Raw genomic sequence first — 20,002 nt, 5'->3', positions numbered from 1 at the left:
TGGCCACTGGAGTGAGTATGATTTCAATACTGCTCCAGTTTCCCCCGATTTCAAAAGTCTGAGGAAAGTTTAGCCACTCACTGGTTCTCGGGTAGTGTCTGAACGAGATCCAGGACAATCTGGTGAATACCTTTCAAACTTAGAATAGGGATAGAGATAGGGAAATTGCACGATGACGCAAACCAAGCGGCGACTTGGAAAGATAGGTTATAGTTAGAGCTAGATAGGGATAGATGATCAATCATGGATCCAAAAATTAATACGAAAGAAAAGAGACTCTTGTGAACGTCTGTTTAAATGAGAAATGCTTCTGTGATTTTTACTGTAAAAAAAAAAGCCGGGGAGTTGTGGTTTGTTTTATCTCCACCTACTTTTTCAAACAGAATGAACGTTTTTTTTAACCCTTCGTAGTGTTGTCCTGTATATGGGAAGTTTAAGAGTGTGAACCTTATTGAATTACGTATATTCGGATGATAAGTTACGGAGCCAGGAAATGCACAAAGGATAGGTTTGTTGAGTTAAAAAAAAAGAAAAAATTACATGGTCCCGGTGGTTAAAAAAAAAGAAAACATTCAGAGAAGGCACAGCAAAACAACTGAGATGGATTCAAAAGGATTCAAAAAAAAAATATTATATTAAATAACACGACCTTGAGGCTGGAACAATTGAGATAACGAAAAGCAGTCCACAGCCTACGTGCCAGACTTTTCTCTAGTTATGGAGAAAAAAAAAAGTAACGTACTAAATAGGTGCTAAAAAAAAAATGTTCTGAGATTTTAAATTATGAGAAAAATTCCACTGCAGTCTAAAAGAAAAAAATCACTCCTGTCCAGTTGGCAGAAAAACTCCATTAAATTAGGGCTTTCATTGACTGATTGGATTTAAACTGCGCAGTGACGCGAAAGGATAGGGAAATTTGGAGACTAAAAGAAATTAAATTTAGAAAATTAGGCTCACAGGAAATTAAATAAGGCTTATGGGGAATTAAATAGAGGATAGGTGTTCAAGTCAGGTGTGACGTCGACCTCGTATATCACTTGGCCCGTCTAGACACTGATTGAATTTAAATCACGCAGCAACTCGAAAGGTAGGGCCGACGCGGACACGCAGCGGCGCGAACGCGCAGCGACGCAAGACGTGCGGCGGCGCAAGCGTGCGGCCGAGTAAAGGAGGGCTGACGCAGACGCGCAGCAGCGTGGAACGTGAACGCGTAGTGACGTGGGACGTGCGGCGGCGCGAGCGCGAGGCCGAGTGAACGTGGGCCGACGCGAACCGCGAAGTAATATCAAAGTCAGTGCTGATTTTAGTAAGTCTGTTGGTTTCAAGTATTTCGAATCGCGCGGCGACGCGAGCCGCGGGGCGACGCGGCTTTGTGTTAGTTTAGTTAAGTTCGTTTATTTCAAGTGTTTCGAATCGTGCGGCGACGCGAGCCGTGGGGCGACGCGGCTTTGTGTTAGTTTTAGTAAAGTCTGTTTGTTTTAAGTTTGTTCAAATCGCACGACGACGTGAACGCGTAACGACACGGTAATACGAGGGACAGCGTGAAAATGGGTAATCAGTTGGATAAAACAACGGATGCGGATAGTCCGCTACAAAAGTTATGTGAGGAATTCCCTGAAAGAGCTGAAGACTTTAGAAAATTATCAGGAGCCCTGAACAAATTATTAGGAGATGACCAGTGGCCTCTAGGTGGCACATAGAAGCGTAGAGGTAGCAAAAAAGCACAGTGATTGTCAAAAATTAAAAGATGCATCACTTCTGTCAAGTTGGCAAATAAATGCTATTAAATTGGGACTCTCATTGACAGAGGGAACACGTTAAAACTGTAGACGTCTTTAAAAAAAAAGAATGTGCGCACGAGAAACTTACTAAGAGATCCTCTGGGACCTCTGAGAAAGGTATTGACCGACTACGTAGTAAAATGGCTGGCTTTGTGTTAACCGAGGCTGATGATGAAATTGATGAGTGGTCACTGACTCAGCGCCCAACGGCTCCTCCCGCACCCCCTGGCCCCTTGCTCCAGTCCTCTTCCCAACACCCTCCACCTTACACTCCGGCGAAAGGAGTTAAAAATAACCCCATACCACCAAAGCAACAAACCCAAACTGACTCCTCATCCTCTGATAGCGATTCGGATCCCCAGTTCACAAGCAATATAGCCGAAAGGACCAGATCTCACACTCGAAAGGGCAGAACTATATCTCGATATCACAGACAGTCCCGTAAATCTTCTAGTCAATCTACCAGTCCAAGTTGTGAAAGACATAGCAAACACCCCCGCCGATCGAGACGCAGAACTGTCAAGCAGTCAGACAGCTCCGAAACATCCTCCGACCTAGGAATGATTTCCAAGATCCCAAAATCCTGACACCAATTCCCTGTCAGACCAATGCCAAACCCTGATGCACAACAAGCTGCAGACCACCCCACTATAGATGTCTATGTGATCTTCGAACAACTATTTGATTGCTCACGCTATCCGGACAAATGGAAAGGGCAGTTAGATATTATTGGCAGGAAAAGAAAGGGGAGGGGGGAGGTGCGCCCCCAACCCGGGTCAAGAGTGAATACGTGACTAGAAAGGAAGAGCCATCTCGGGAGGAAGGATCAATAGAACCGCAGTGTTGCATACAGGATTGGATGGATAAGCAAGGATACGGTTATACTAAACAACCAAATGGCCCGAGCCCTGCTAATAAACCTCCCTATTGTCCCCGGCATGGTATGGGAAGAGGCCGGGACTGGGTAAGAGGAACTGACTGTTTTAATTGTGGGCAGGAAGGACATTGGAATAAAAATTGCCCCTACCGTCAGCATGGAAAAGGAAGAGGAAGAGGAGGGGGGCAAGGGGGGAAGAGGAGGATCTTACACTAACTCTCCCAGAACAACCCCTTTGGTCAATTGTCCCCCGATTGACTACGCAGCTTGATTGTGCAGGGATCCTACCCGGACGACGAACCAATGATATTGTTAAAAATTCTTGAATGAGTGGCAACCCTTTTTGATAGATATGGGAGCCTTCATGTCTTCTGTACAATCAAAGCTTAAACTCCCTGCCTCTACTGAAACACAGGAACTTTCAGGATTCCTGGGACAAATCTCGACATTCCCAGTGTCAGAACCGGTTAAAATGGGTTACCAGGAAGAATCGGTGGAACATCGAATTGTTATCACAACCAATCTGGACTGTAACTTGATGGCTAGAGACCTCCTCTGCAAATTCCAGTTGCATTTGGAGTGTGGAGATGATGGGATTATTGTAAAACAAGGAACCCTTATGCGGCAGTATTATACCACTAGAACCCCTCAATGGTGGTCTCTGGACCTGCCGCAGGCACCCTATCACGTGACCCTAGCATACGATCCCAGTGGAAAGAATCAGGACCTGCAGAACTTTATCAGGATCACGAAGGGGAAGTGAAGGAAATTCTATTAAGGGCTAGTGACTGAACCGGAAGGGAAGGCAGATTTTGTGGAAATGGACAGCCCCCAACGGTGGCACCACATATTACTCGTGAAGTATTACCTCCCCACCACGCTAAAGATTTGGGAGTTATGGTGCGCCAGGCTATAGACGAGGCTGATCCTACCAGCCGGGATGTGCAAATTCCACGGGGACCCCGAGAAGGTCTCAACGACTCTGCAGCATCATACTGGCTCTGACATACCTGACTATGTGGATCCTCATGTGTGGGCAGAGGACCCCTCCCAAGTGGGTTATCACAGGCAATACCGAGTATCCACCGAGCTTTGGAGGCTAGCCGAGTCAAACCAATTTGCCAGTTTCCAGTCCCTAGCACGGCTAAACAAATGCGACAGTGTTTGGGGATGATCAATTACTGCAGATCCTGGATCCCTAATGTTGCCCTGATGACTAAGCACCTCACCCCGTATACAAATAGAAACCGTAGACGTCCAAGCCTTTAAGGAACTAAAGACAGCCCTGCTGCAAGCTCCGGCTTTGGGCCGGCCCCTCTATGACCGGCCCTTTCAACTGTATTGTACAATTCTGAAAGACTGTGGTACCGGTGTCTTAACACATCTCACTCCGTAGCTGCCCTCCTGGGCCAACTGCAGACTCAACACCTTACCATGGCCAGGCAAAGCAGATAGGAGATCTACTTACTAAACAATCCTAAGCTGACCTTTCGGCACTGTACTGCAATTAATCCGGCCTGTTTTCTTACTGAGCCACCCCAAGATGAGGAAGAACCCAGTCATGATTGTTTATCTTTAATTTAAGAGGCCACATCAGTCAGGGAAGATTTTGTTGATGTACCAATTGAAGATCCAGACTGTATTATGTATGTTGACGGAATTAATCCAGAGGTACACGAATCTCAGGATACGCCATAGTAAACCAGGAGAATCAGGTCTTGGAATCTGCCGCTTTTGAAACTGCCTATTCTGCTCAACAAGCTGAACTATTCGCCCTCACCCGAGTCTGTATCTTGGCCAAAGACCTCAAAGTCAATATCTATACCGACTCTAGGTATGCCTTTGGGGTGGCCCATGATTTCGGACAATTATGGAAAAATAGGGGATTCCTAACCTCACAGGGGAATGAGATATCTCATAAACAGCTAGTATCTGATTTGTTGCAAGCCCTCATGTTCCCCAAACGCATTGCCATTGTCAAATGTACCGCCCACACCACCGGAAATTCTCTGGTTGATATAGGGAATCGTTGTGCTGACCAAGAGGCCAAACAGGCCTCTCGTGACCAACAGATGGTAGTGCCCAAAATTATGAGTCAGACTAAAAATCCTGCAAAGGATAAGTTAGCCTCGGAAAAACCAATGCCAACCATCCAAGATGTTATAAAAGCACAGGAGGATGCTCCTGAAAAAGATAAACTGTTGTGGAAATATTATGCATGTACTTATGACAATGTTTCTAAACTCTGGACCACTCCCGCGGAACAGACTTGCATGTCTGACGAGTTGGCTCTATGGGTTATTGAATGTATGCATTTTGCTACTCATTGTGGAGCAAGGACCACGAGTGACACACTTTTGGCTACTTGGTGGCACCCTAGACTCCAGGCGCTCACCCAGAACATCAGTAGTCGTTGCCTGGTTTGCCAGCAACATAATCCAGGGAAGGGAGTCCCCTGTGATTGGGGTAAAACGCCCCTACCTGAAGGTCCCTTTGAGACATTTCAGTTGGACTACATTGAGTTGCAAAAAGTTCAGTGTTACAAATATGTGTTAGTAATAGTAGATGTGTTTAGCAGATGGATTGAAGCCTACCCTACCCTGGACAATAAGGCTCAAACTGTTGTTAAGGTGTTAATGAGGGAAATTGTTCCTAGATATGGTATCTCAACTCGACTGATGACCACCTATGTTCTTTCTCTGACTCAGGCTCTGCGACTAGTTCACAACCAGGTTCAAGATGCTCACCTCGACCTCCCAGTTTTACCCGAATTGTCCCTCGTGGCACCAGGGAAGTATGGATTCGGAAGGGATTAGAGCCACAATGGGAGGGGCCTTTTCAGGTGTTACTCACTACCCCCACTGCAGCCAAGGTTGAGGGGGAAAGTGCCTGGGTTCACCTGCACCACTGCAAGCTCACCACCCTCTAACGAACCTATTTTACTGGTTATTCTAACTCCTGTTTCTGTTCCAGACTTCCTCTTCTCCATAGCTGAACATCCTAATTGGAACGTGGACCAGTTTGAACTTTTACCCGTAGTGATAGACAGCCAGCTACACCGACGGTGACCTGAGAAGAGAGACGGGAAAACTGAACTCTTTTAATCAGCAAAATAATTGGACTATTTATCTGAATCCTGAGCCATAAGATGAAACTGTCTGTATGCCACAGTCTGTATAATAGTGTTGATATATGACAGTTTCGGCGCATGGAAGGGGAGACAGAGACGAGAGCTACATGTCTTATGTTTATGCGCAAAATGGGAACTTTTCTAGATGTTGGGTGTGTTCACATTCCCTATACATTTTACTCCTAGAATGATCCTAAGTGTTATCATGGAATGATAAAAGGGGGGAGTGTGAATGTATAAAAATGTATAGAGACATTGAAGTTGAGAACGTGGGAATTGTATAGGGACAGTATAAGCTAACAAACAATTCATGGAGGAATAGCCATGACATCTCAGACTCGAGACTGCGAAATGTTACAACACTAACACATATTGAAAAAAAACCTCAAGGTCTTATTAAATCATGTTATTAACCTGAAACATTGACAGAAGGTCTTTGTTTAAAATCAGACCATGCTTGGGTCGGCTTATGAGTGGACGAAGGGAAGGAGGGATCAAAAGAGATGGGCTGAGCTGGGATGTCACTCTAGCCCTATCTTGTTATCTTTTGCCGAAAATGTATAACCATCGTGCCTTGACAATGTAACGTCACTTATCCGTAGGGAGTGTGTACGCTCTATCGAGAGAGTATATCTTCTGTCTGATAAGTCTTGCCGGCCGGTAAAATAAAGACTGCTTTGTTTAAAGCACAATAGGTATTCGACTCAGTAATTTTACTGAACCAGATTGAGGAAAAGAATCTACATTTACAATGTCAGCACCATGAGACACAAAAATGATACCCTAGAGATTGAGAGAGAGAGAGAGAGAGAGAGAGAGTGTGTTTCAGGAGGTGAATAACCCAGCTCTGCCCGAATATACTAGGCAGAGGCAGCAAGAACAAAATGAGTCTTCTCTGGGGTGTTGGGTTTTGTTGCTTTTCCCAGACAATAACAACAACATAATAGGACCAGGAGTAAGCCATATGGCCCTTCGATAAGATCATTCAATAAGATAATGGCTGATCCTCTACCTCAAATCCACCTTCCCGCCCGATCTCCACAAAAAACTATCTCAGCCTTGAATATACTCAACAATTCAGCACCCACAGGCCTCTGGGGTAGAGAATTCCACAGATTCACAGCCCTCAGTGAATGGTGCGGTTGCTGGATGGGTAAATGGTGCATGTGATTGCATCGGAGCTGAGTGGATGGGGACTTTGGTCACTGGACGATCTTGTCGTATCCTTTTTGTATGTACTTGCGCAATTACATCACCAACAATGTGGGCTTCTGTTGGCTGGTTAAACCAAATTAAATTAGAGAACCCCAACCTCAGAACAGCACTACCCACTACATCATCATCATAGGCGGTCCCTCGAACGAGGATGACTTGCTTCCACACCAAAAAGGGATGAGTTCACTGATGTTTCAATGGAGGACCCGATGTTCCAGTCCTGAACTCCAGGGGTGGAAGATGCCTGTGCGTGGATTTTTTTTTAAACGTGTGGTGACCGTTGCACATCAGCCAGCACATGGGCTTGACACAGCTGGGTCTTTATCTAGTGGCAAGGGTAAACCAGGACGACTGGAGACCTGCTCTGCTGCACGGACCTAGTGCGCACACATATCGCAGTGTGGACTAGGCTCGTGCTGCCCCATGGCCCTCAGCTCTTCTGGGCCCCGCACCCTCATTTGCCGCACCTCTGCCACGATCTCTCCCCAGGATCAATCCTCTTACTCTCCTGTGTTCCCTGGCCATTGCATGTACATTCTTTTGGAAGCATGGCATCCAAAGATTTCGAAACCTGAACGAAGGGGTCCTCTCTGAAGGTAATTCGCAGGGAGGAGTAAAGAAAATCCTATTTGTTTTGCCATTGCAAGTTATTTTTCACTCTGCCCACTTCTTCCGTAATCCACACGCCTCACAGCATACATGACCCGTGCTTCTACCGGTGTGACTGAGATTGATTCTTGGGATGAGAGGGTTGCCCTGTGAGAAAGAGATTGAGTAGAATGGGCCTATATTCTCTGGAGTTTAGCAGAATGAGGGGTGATCTTATTGAAACGTATAACATTCCAAGAGGGCTTGACAGGGTAGACTCAGAGACTGTTTCCCCTGGCTGGAGAGTCTAGAACTGGGGGTCATCGTTTCAAGATTAAGGGGACAGCTATTTAAGACTGAGGTGAGGAGAAATTTCTTCACTCAAGAGGTGTGAATCTTTGGAATTCTCTATCCCAGACGACTGTGGATGCTGGGGCATCGAGTATATTCAAGGCTGAGATAGACAGATTATTGGACTCGAGGGGAATCCAGGGATATGGGGATCGGGCAGAAAAGTGGGGTTGAGGTACAATGGCGGAGCAGGCTTGAGGGCCTACTCCTGCTACAATTTCTTATGTTCTTACTTTGTAACTGGCCGGTAGGAGCCGAGGCTGACCTCTAAACTCTTGGGTGCGGACAAGTGGCTTCCTATTTCTAACACTTTAGTCCTCCAACTCAGAGCAACCAGAGCAACCACCGTTCAGTCCATTCTTACCACGAGCAGTTTGAGGAGTGCGGCCACATCGCGCTCTCCGGTCATGTTGAACAGCAGCACTTGTACCACTGGTCCTCTGCCAGAAGAAAAGAACAGCACAATAACCAGAAACCGAGATATCAATTTCACATCCGCAGTTTCAGCTCCCTCACCTGCTGGGGTTGGGGCAGTGCATTCCATTCCTTCCTCACCCCCCCCCCCCGCCCCCTAGCCCCAGCACCACCCCACCTTCCCCATCACCACCCCTCCTCCACACCTTCCCCAGCACCACTGCCCCCCCCACCTTCCGCACCCCCCACCTTCCCCAGTGCCCCCCCCCACCCACCTTCCCCAGTACCCCCCCACCCACCTTCCCCAGTAACCCCCCCCACCCACCTTCTCCAGTAACCCCCCCACCCACCTTCCCCAGTAGCCCCCCCCCCATCTACCTTCCCAACACACACCCCACTTTCCCTAACACCCCCCCCCACCCAACTTCCCCAGCATTTCCCCCCCCCCCCCCCCAACCTTCCCCAGCACACCTCCCCCACCCCCTTCCCGAGTGTCTGTAGAGTTTTCCATTCCTCCCCCTGCCCCTGGTAGTGTGTTCCATTCCTCCATGCCCCAGACTGGAATAAAGTTCTGCAGGTGCCAGCTGCTGGTAGCCCACTCACCAATTGCCTTTCTTGACTGATGAGCGTACATCTTTCAACAACGTCTTAAACAGTGCAAACTCTGCCATCAAAATAACACCGACAGGAAATATCTTGGCTGGAGTGGGTTAGCAGGCCAAACCCAATCCTGTCGGATAATATTCCCGGGAAGTGGTAGAGTCTGTGCAGAGCACTGGCCTGACAACCTGGGGCACTTGGTAAAATTCTGATCACCATACTACTGTGCTCGCTGACCTACATTGGCTCCCGGTTAAGTAACACCTCGATTTCAAAATTCTCATCCTTATTTTCAAATCCCTCCATGGCCTCGCCCCTCCCTATCTCTGTAATCTCCTCCAGCCCCACAATCCTCCCAAGATGTCTGCGCTCCTCTAATTCTGCCCTCTTGAGCATCCCTGATTATAATCACTCAACAATTGGTGGCCGTGCCTTCTGTTGCCTGGGCCCCAAAACCTCTCCGCCTCCCTGCCTAAACCTCCCCGCCTCTCTTTCCTCCTTCAAGACGCTCCTTAAAACCGACCTTTTTGACCAAGCTTTTGGTCACCTGCGCTAATTTCTACTTATGCGGCTCAGTGTTAAATTTTTAAAGCGCCTTGGGATGTTTCACTACATTAAAAGGTGCTATATAAATACAAGTTGTTGTTGTTGTAGTAAGGACATCTTGGCTTTGGAGAGGGTACAACAAAGCACACACACACACACACACACACACACACACAGGGTGGTGATTGTTCATGGGATGTGGGTGCTGCTGGCAAGGCAGCATTTATTGAATTTTTATCACCTCAAAGGCTGCCAGAACTGCGATTTGCTCACTCAGCACGGAGCAGCATCAGTCCTGAGACCTGCCCGTCTGTGTGGCTCAGTAAATGCCAGGCATTGCATTCAGTCACTGAGCTGTCTGTGTGGGGGAACCCTGTTGTGATGTAAATAACTTGCAGATGTAGTATGTCCGGGCACGGTATTATAGTACAGCCCTGAGCGGCTGCTCGTGCCGATCACATTAAACGTGGCACTGTTGCAGGTACTCACTCCACAGCTTTTGCCTCCTTAAACGACTGCTCCCGATACCACTTGACACAGGCCTGGAAACAAAAGCAGAGTTTGGTCATTTATTCATTCATTGACAGGATGTGGGCGTCGCCAGCAAGGCCGGCAATTATTGCCCATCCATAACTGCCCTCGAGAAGATGGTTGTGAGCCATCTTCTAAAATACAACGGAGTGGCTCACAACCAGCTTGAGGGGGCAGTGGGTCTGGAGTCACATATAGACCAGACCGGGTAATGACGGCAGATCTCCTTCCCGAAAGGATATTCGTGAACCCAATGGGTTTTTACGACAATCCGGGAGCTTCATGGACACCATTACTAGATTTTTATTCCAAATTTATTTAATTGCTTTTAAATTCCCCAGCTGCCGTGGTGGGATCTGAACTCGCGCCTCTGGATCATTAGGCCAGGCCTCTGGATTACTGGTCCGGTACTGTAACCGATAATGCTCACACACCAAGAACAGACCTGTACAGGAGCACAACTTCTCCTGCAACTTTATCCCTCTTTGCAAGTGGTCTCCCTCCCTTTCAAAACCGCTGTCATTGCCCCCCTCCTCCCAATGTCCTTGCAAACCACCACCCCCAAATACAACCTCTCTTTCCTCTCCAAACTCCTTGAACATGTTACCGCCTCCAAAATCTCTGTCCATCTTTCCTACAACACCCGATTTGAATCTTTCAATCAGGTTTCTGCCCCTGAGAAAACAGCCCTAACCAAAGACAACAAACATTCCCTGGGACTGTGATGTATTATCCAACCTCATCTTCTCTGCAGCCTTTGACATGGTCGACCACACCATGCTCATCCAACACCTCTCCTCTGTTGTCCAATGTGGGACTATGCTTACTAGCTTCCACCTTTAGCTATCCAATTGTAGCCAGATCATCTCAAGCAATGACTTGTCTTCCTGCTCCAGCACCATTATCTCCAGAGTCCCTGCCCCTCTCCATAGCCCCTTCCCTTTTCTTCATCGAAATGCAGCCTCTTGCAACACCATCCCCAGCTTCCACATGCATGCCTTCGACACCCAGCTCTACCCCTCCACCGCCTTTGTGTTGTTCAAACTCCATACTCTTGGCAGCATTTCCATCCCCCTCTGCAGCCCCTGTCTCGGGCTGAAGCAGACTGTTCACAATCTCAGTATCGCCTTTGACCCCAAGCTGAGCTTCCGACCCCATATCATCTCCACCACAAAGACCAGCTTTGGGCAACCTCACCCTTTAGGAGGTAACCTCAATCCTGATATTCGAGCGCCTTCAGCTGAGATAAGCATGACCCAAGGAAACCAAATGCTACAGTGTTTTTTCCTGTTCCTACAAATCAGCTCCTTGCAAATACGTTGCCTCAGTAGCGCTGGTTAAAGAGACTCCGCGAACTGCCATCACCGAACATCAGCAAGCAAAGCTGGAAGAGAGTGACTTGAGGTTAGCCCGAGCAAACTGTGGTGTCATCTCCTCACATACGGAACGGTTACAGGTTGTAACTCAGATTTTCCATTCTTATACAAGGAGTAAGGACCCCCACCCCACAAACATAAGAAAATAACAAATACGAGCAGGAGCAGGCCATCCGGCCCCTCAATATCATGGCTGATCTTCTACCTCAACTCCACTTTCCTGCACTGCCCCCATATCCCTTGATTCCTTGAATATTCAAAAATCTATCATCTCAGTCTTGAATATACTCAACGACTGAGCCTCCACAGCCCTGTGGGGTAGAGAATTCCAAAGATTCACAACTCTCTGAGTGAAGAAATTTCTCCTCATCTCGGTCCTAAATGGCCGACCCCTTATCCTGAGAATGTGACCCCTGGTTCTAGACTCCTCAGCCACAGGAAATATCCTCCCTGCATCTACCCTGTCAAATCCTGCAAGAATTTTGTATGTTTCAATGAGATCATCTCATTCTTTTAAACTCTAAACATACTGACAACCCTGCTTCTAAATAGACACATCAATGTCTGGAGCCCTCCAGCTCCATCAAATCGCTGTCACAATATGGCCATTTGCATCATTGTGCACCTTGATGCCCTAGCTGTCTCTGGTCTTCCACTCAGACCCTGTTCAGCTCCAGAATGTTGGGGGATGCATTGTGAATTCATCCCCAGGAATGGAAAGCAAGGGTTAGGAGCTACCTTTCCACTACAGAGTGATTGGTGCCAACGAACCAGAAACTGTGCAGAAGCATTCAGCGGGTAACTGTCAGGTCCCAAAATGTAAAAACGTTCAGCACGACAGACGGAGGATCCGAGAAGTGCTCCGGTGTCCCCGCTATCCCACTCCCTTCCCAGCGTCCCCGCTATCCCGCTCCCTTCCCAGCGTCCCCGCTATCCCGCTCCCTTCCCAGCGTCCCCGCTATCCCGCTCCCTTCCCAGCGTCCCCGCTATCCCGCTCCCTTCCCAGCGTCCCCGCTATCCCGCTCCTAACGAACCTGCTCGGTGGCGATCCGGCAGCGTGCATGCGCAGATCACTTCCGGTTCGTTGGCAGCAGTCGCGTCCTCCCCATTAAGCTACACGGCCGTGCAACGGTCTAGAGGTCCCACGCAGGCCGCTTGCCGGCTTTTACACTGGAGAAACCGCGCAATGTGCGAACATTTCAATGGGCCGCGCAGCCTCTTAAAGGGACCGCGCACCCAAAAGAAATAACTGGGAACATTTAGGAAGGAGGACTATTCCAGCTTCCATACAGCAAGAGAAAGGGCCCTGTTCCAACACAACTGTTGGCTCTGTAGTTTATCTCCTGCTCTTGAAGGAGTTTGTGGCTTCCATTTGGCAATTGCCCACAACAACACGATTGAAATCAGGAGCAGTGTGTGCAATCGGATTTGCGTGCTGCAGCGGTTCAGAGAGCACTTGTACAAAGGCATTGGTTAGGATTGCGGCCCTTGACAAAATGTCAACGACACCGTGACAGACTCAAAGTAGCACCCACAGCACCAATGAAGAGGCCGGACCCCCAGGTCATGCCAACACACCTTTATACTACCAATTGTGTGAGCGCCATCGAGGTAATACGTCACAGGTCCTCGCTTCAGAATCTGCGATCGGCCTAGCCATTCTGTATTGCGTAATCCTAGGGAAAGAGGAGCGAAAACACAACAAATTAATTCTTCACTTAAAGTCCCTGACCAGCTTTCACACGAACATGAGAAATAGGAGCAGGAGTCGGCCATTTAGCCCCTCGAGCCTACTCCACCATTTAATAAGATCATGGCTGATCTGATCTTGGGCTCAGCTGCACTTCCCCGCCCGCTCCCCATAATCCTTCACTCCCTTATAGCTCAAAAATCTGTTTACCTATATATTCAATGACCCAGCCTCCACAGCTCTCTGAGGCAGATAATTCCATAGAGAAGAAATTGCTCCTCATCTCAGTTCTAAATGGACAACCCCTTATTCTTAAACTTTCAGGGGAAAACACAGGTGGTACAGCAGAAATGCTCACTAACCCAAACCATGCCAGGGACATCGGAACAGCCAATCACTCAAATCTGCATCGGAAAGTCTCACAGGGCACCCGGGGACAAACTATTCAATGTTGGCTCACCTGTACCTAGCACTGCAGGAACTGTAGTGTGCTGGTATCTGCTGGTTGTGTCCATGAATCTGTAGATTTCTGAATTACTGACAACATAGAAAATAGGTGCAGGAGTAGGCCATCCGGCCCTTCGAGTCTGCACCACCATTCAATATGATCATGGCTGATCATGCAACTTCAGTACCCCATTCCTGCTTTCTCTTCATACCCCTTGATCCCTTTAGCCGTTCTAACTTCCTTTTGGATATATCTAACGAACTGGCCCCAACACAACTTTCTGTGGTAGAGAATTCCACAGGTTCACAATTCTCTGAGTGAAGAAGTTTCTCCTCATCTCGGGTCTTAAATGGCTTACCCTTATCCTTAGACTGTGACCCCTGGTTCTGGACGTCCCCAACATCGGGAACATTCTTCCTGCATCTAACCTGTCCAATCCCATCAGAATTTTATATGTTTCTATGAGGTTCCCTCTCATTCTTCTAAATTCCAGTGAATATAAGCCTAGTCGATCCAATCTTTTTCATATGTCAGTCCTGCCATCCCGGGAATCAGTCTGGTGAATCTTCGCTGCACTCTCTCAATAGCAAGAATGTCCTTCCTCAGATTAGGAGACCAAAACGGTACACAATATTCAAGGTGTGACCTCACCAAGGCCCTGTACAACTGTAATAAGACCTCCCTGCTCCTATACTCAAATCCTCTCGCTATGAAGGCCAACATGCCTTCTTCACCACTTGTTGTACCTGCATGCCAACTTTCATGACTGATGTACCATGACACCCAGGTCTCGTTGCACCTCCCCTTTTCCTAATCTGTCACCATTCAGATAATATTCTGCCTTCCTGTTTTTGCCACCAAAGTGGATAACCTCACATTTATCCACGTTATACTGCATCTTGATCATTCTTTGCCCATAGCTAGACAAAAGACAAGGAGGGGTTCAGCGTGTTGGTCTCTCGCTCTCCCTCATCGGTAGCTCAGTGGAAAATACACCACAGTGTGTACCAGCCCAGACAAGAGGGTCTCAAGTTCGATCCTCGGTCTCAATTGGCTGATCGCGATATGCGGTGGCCACGGGAATGCCAGAACTGGCTTCCATTCCCCGGGGGCTCCAATGTGGTGGGGGAATTTGAGTCACAGAGACAACGAAGTGCCTGGCTTTGATTCTCGTGATGACTGCTGCGGAGGCACTATAAATTGGTCCCTGGGCTGGGTGGGGCGGAGGGAAATCAGTCAGGGCTCCCGTCAAGTCCTGCTGGAAATTACATGTGTGGGAACATTGGATAAGGACTGGGGTCGGTTCTGCTGTGATGCTCACTGTCTTGGACGATATATTTTTGACCAGTTATCTGAATCTAGCCAATGCCCGTGGAACCCGAACTAGAGATAAAGTCGATACCTTCAAAAGAGGAGAAGAAATAATTTTTATAAAGAGGACAACCCTAGACTCACTCCAGTACCTGCAGCTTTGGGCTATGTTCAGTCAGAATAAGGCGGAGTGCAGTCTAAAACCTAATGTAGTGTCCATGGGAGTCAATTCAACCTCCGCGCCCCCCTCCAATAAAACAGCAGCCATGCACAATGCACAATATTCGATTTACATAATTTCAATTTTGAAGCTCTACTCGTTATTTTTTTTTTTATTAGTTTGATACCCAGTAACAACTTAACAAAACAAGACTTTGCACATAGGACACAGCTCTAGTGAGGCCTGGTCATCGGAATGAATTCCGAGCGACCTTCAGCACCGTTTCAGGTAAAGGCTTCCGGTTAGAGCATATTTTTCTTCACATTTCTCCAGTGAAAATACCAAGCAAAGAAAAGCATCATCCTCTCAATGTACCGCTCAGTCTGCCCTGCCCTGCCCTTCCCTCCCCTCAATGAGAAGCTATTTCCAATAGGAACATAGGAACAGGAGTAGGCCATTCAGCCCCTCGAGCCTGTTCCACCATTCAGTGAGATCATTGCTGATCTGCCATCCAACTCCTTTGGCCCATATCCCTTAATAACTTCGCTTAACAAAAAGCTATCAATCTCCAATTTAAAATTAACAATTGATCTAGTATCAATTGCCATTTACAGAAGAGAGTTCCAAATTTCTACCACCCTTTGTGTCAGAAGTGTTTGCTAATTTCACTCCTGAAAAGGTCTGGCTCTAATTTTTAAAACTATGCCCACAGTTCTAGACTCCCCAACCAGCAGAAATAGTTTCTCTATATCTACCCCATCTACTCCCCTTGAAAACTTCGATCAGATCACCCCTTAAGCCTTCTAAATTCTACGGAATACAACCCTAATCTGTATAATATCTCCTCATATCATTACCCTTGAAGTCCGGGTATCATTCTGGTAAACCTATGCTGCACTCCCTCCAAGGCCAATATATCCTTTCTACGGTGTGGGGCCCAGAACTGCTCACAGTGCTCCAGGTGTGGTCTGACCAGGGTTTTGTACAGCTGCAGCATAACTTCAACCCCCTTGTACTGTAGATATAAAGGCCAGCATTCCATTAGCCTTTTTGATTATTTTCCGTACCGATTTGACGACATTTTAAAAGAAAGACTTAGCGCCTTTCACGACTCTGATTTAAATGATCTATGTACCTGAATCCCCAAGTCCACTGTTTTCACCATTTAGAAAGTACCCTTTAGGTCCAAAGTGGATGACCTCACATTTGCTTACATTGAAATCCATTTGCCAGTTTTGCCCAGTTAAAACATCACTCCCTCATCCAAAGAGCTGGCGCAAACTCAATGGGCTGAATGACCTCCTTCTGTGCTGTACTATTCTATGATCAATAAAGGAAAGTGTTTTCTACTTTGCTGCAAAGGCCATGTGTTATGTAGTGAATTTACTATTGAAATCCACCAGAGGGCAGCACCTGCACACATTTCTATTTCTGCAGCCACACGAGATCTGGCCAATTCACAACCCAAGGTCGATATCAAACGGTACAGCAGTGTGGTCAGGATACTGGATTATCAATCTAATCGGTCATGAGTTCACACTCCCATGGTAACTGAAATCAATAGATTTTTTTGTTATTAAGGCAAGGCTATTAAGGGTTGCAGAATCACGGTTGTAGATGGAATTGGGATACAGGCTCGAGGGGCTGAATGGCTTCCTCCTGTTCCTATTCCACCAACACTGTCCACAGAAAACGCATCTTAGTTTCATGAACATTCCACATCTGAATGAACCAGAGCTTGTGATTTTGCTAAAAACACCTCATTCTTTCCCATTACGGATGGGTTGGTTAACAGATTCCCCAAAATTCCACTGTACTAATCTGACCAGGAAGCACGTTTGGTGGTGTGAAAAAGGAATGCCTGAGATTTTAGGGTCAGTTGGCTTCTCTCTGACCCCCTTCGATGTGGATGGGTGGGGGGGGGGGGGTTCTGCTTTACAGAGGCATGCGTGATGTGGATAAGGGGGCAGTGTAACGACAGAGGGAAGACCCTTCCGCTTATACTGAGAAACACCAACAAAATCAATGAATGCTGACAAACTCAAAACTTGTGTCTCTATGCCTGCAAATTCCCATTCCCTATTGCAACCAGGAACAGTGAGGCCCACTCATCATAACCAGCAGCCTGGGCATTCAGCCTGAGTGAAGCCGGGCGCTGAAATTTGTGCCAGTGTCCCCAGGAAAGAAAGACTTGCATTTATATAGCGCCTTTCACGACCACTGGACGTCTCAAAGCACTTTGCAGCCAATGAAGTACTTTTCGAGTGCAGTCCCTGTTGTAATGTGGGAAATGTGCAGCCAACGTGCGCACAGCAAGCTCCCACAAACAGCAATGTGATAATGACCAGATAATCTGTTTTTGTTGTGTTGATTGGGGGATAAATATTGGCCCAGGACAGCGGGGATAAGTTCCCTGCTCTTCTTCAAAATAGTGCCATGGGATCTTTTACGTCCGCCTGAGAGGGTAGACAGGGTCTCGGTTTAACGTCTCATCCGAAAGGAAGCAGATGAAACAGAAAAATCAGCCAGGATTCCAGGGTATCGAGTGAACGCCGCCCCCACCCCCCGGAAAGTGCACACAGAATCAGACTCAGCTAAGAGGCACCCCCACCCCCCCCACCATGCTTACACAGCCAGGCCGACAAGTCTCACAGGAGGAATGAGCAGGGGGCAGCCAGCACCCCCATATTCCACAGCACGAGTCGGCAAAGGAGAGATACTCCTTAAGATGGCCTGTGGAGAGAAAGCACTGGCACAGCCCCGAGGGTCTGAATGTGCTGTAGCATATCATTTGATGAAACTGAGGAAGTTTGTGAGCAATGGATCCCATGGTCACAGAGCGATTGGCCCAAGGCACTTGACGGCGGTTACCTTCGAGCATAGCAGTGGTCGGGCTGAACGCGGGGCTGACAGGCAGCGGCTGCCTTGTGTGCTGCTCAGCAAAGTCCAGCGTTTCCTGCAGCAGAGGAAAATCTGCAAGAGACAAAAAAAAAAAATCGGAGATGCTCCAAATCCATCGCGCTCGATTATAACAGGCAAACAGGAACCTCTGAAACACATCACCTGGAAACCCAACCCCCCTCCAGAAAATAACATGGAAATCTGTGAAGCCATCTCAGGCAAGTAAGAGTCAAATGGCAATTTTCCCGATTCCACATAATTGTCATGCAGCCCAGGTGCTGGTCAGGGCTCCAAAGGTGCAATTCTGAATCCAGCCACTAGAAGGCATCTCTTGCAGAATCTCAACTTACCTCAACAAGCACAGCGGAGATCAGTAACACAGAGTGGGTCACGGGGTGCAAGACAGCATCTTAGAATTTGAGGGTTTCCTACCCTACCTGCACCCCCGCCCCCTCCCCCCCCCGCCCTCTCGTTTTGTTAGTAAGACAGATCTGATGTGGCACTGATTGTACAGCCTTCAACAGCTCAGCAGACACTGGATTATCATTGTAATGTATGTACCTGTGAGTATACTCACAGGTTTATAGAGTTGTTGATGAAAGGTTCTTTCAGCCTGACTGCCTGCCTCTCTTCCGTGGTTACATCCGAGCCAGGGTGTACCTGGAGATGGAGCACGTGGTGTCCACCGGTACGCTCGCGGCTTCCGCGAGAGGTGGGCGCCGGAGGGACTAGCGTGCATCATCACCCCCGGCAACCAAATTTTAAATGTCTAAAGTTTAATTTGTTTATTGTGCCGGTTTTTAGTATCCCCCCCTCCCCCCCCTTTTAAGGGGGGACTTGTATAATGTGTGTTTTTAGTGCCCTCATAAAAAACAAAAATCAAGGGGGCAATTGTTTGAAAGTGTCCCCCCGGTCCCCCCCTTTCATCAGGGGCACTTGATTTAATGTTTTATTTTGTTCACAACAAAACAGTTGTAGAGCTGTTGAGTTGGGAGTGACTTAGCCAGTCACGTGATGTTCACAAGACTCAATAAAACCCCTGCCAGTTGGGTTCAGGGGATCCACAATGAGGCAGGTGGTTGTAAGCCTGGTGGATGAACTGGTAATGTGTAGTGTGATTGTTAAACCTTTTGCTAATAAACCAACTAGTTCTTACTAGCAATGTGTTGCTATGAATTCTTAAGCGAAGAACCCATGAAGCAAATACGTTACAATCATCTCCTAGAACATTAGTGTAACATAGCCAAACTGGAAGCAATACGGTGGAGGAAGATTTCCTGGAATGCATAAGGGATGGTTTTCTAGACCAATATGTCGAGGAACCAACTAGGGGGGAGGCCATCTTAGACTGGGTGTTGTGTAATGAGAGAGGATTAATTAGCAATCTCATTGTGCGAGGCCCCTTGGGGAAGAGTGACCATAATATGGTGGAATTCTGCATTAGGATGGAGAATGAAACAGTTAATTCAGAGACCATGGTCCAGAACTTAAAGAAGGGTAACTTTGAAGGTATGAGGCATGAATTGGCTAAGATAGATTGGCTAATGATACTTAAGGGGTTGACTGTGGATGGGCAATGGCAGACATTTAGAGAACGCATGGATGAATTACAACAATTGTACATTCCTGTCTGGCGTAAAAATAAAAAAGGGAAGGTGGCTCAACCGTGGCTATCTAGGGAAATCAGGGATAGTATTAAAGCCAAGGAAGTGGCATACAAATTGGCCAGAAATAGCAGCGAACCTGGGGACTGGGAGAAATTTAGAACTCAGCAGAGGAGGACAAAGGGTTTGATTAGGGTAGGGAAAATGGAGTACGAGAAGAAGCTTGCAGGGAACATTAAGGCGGATTGCAAAAGTTTCTATAGGTATGTAAAGAGAAAGAGATTAGTAAAGACAAACGTAGGTCCCCTGCAGTCAGAATCAGGGGAAGTCATAACGGGGAACAAAGAAATGGCAGACCAATTGAACAAGTACTTTGGTTCAGTATTCACTAAGGAGGACACAAACAACCTTCCGGATATAAAAGTGGTCAGAGGGTCTATTAAGGAGGAGGAACTGAGGGAAATCTTTATTAGTCGGGA

General features: G+C 47.4%; 1 protein-coding gene across 2 annotated transcripts in view; it reads right to left on the bottom strand.

Annotated features, from left to right (window-relative positions):
• The window catches only part of fpgs (folylpolyglutamate synthase), a 92,699-nt gene that overhangs the window by 12,471 nt on the left and 60,226 nt on the right, over positions 1-20,002 (bottom strand). For both annotated transcript variants that reach the window (XM_070863811.1, XM_070863810.1), the window contains exons 11-14: positions 17,890-17,991; positions 12,988-13,085; positions 9,992-10,044; positions 8,307-8,382 (exon numbers count right to left, since the gene is read on the bottom strand). In XM_070863811.1, coding sequence (XP_070719912.1) covers positions 8,307-8,382; positions 9,992-10,044; positions 12,988-13,085; positions 17,890-17,991 — 329 coding nt within the window. The remainder of the gene's footprint in view (positions 1-8,306; positions 8,383-9,991; positions 10,045-12,987; positions 13,086-17,889; positions 17,992-20,002) is intronic.

Source organism: Pristiophorus japonicus, chromosome 20, assembly GCF_044704955.1.
Source record: "Pristiophorus japonicus isolate sPriJap1 chromosome 20, sPriJap1.hap1, whole genome shotgun sequence".
Lineage (NCBI taxonomy): Eukaryota > Metazoa > Chordata > Chondrichthyes > Pristiophoridae > Pristiophorus > Pristiophorus japonicus.
This window is presented reverse-complemented; position numbering and strand designations above follow the sequence as displayed.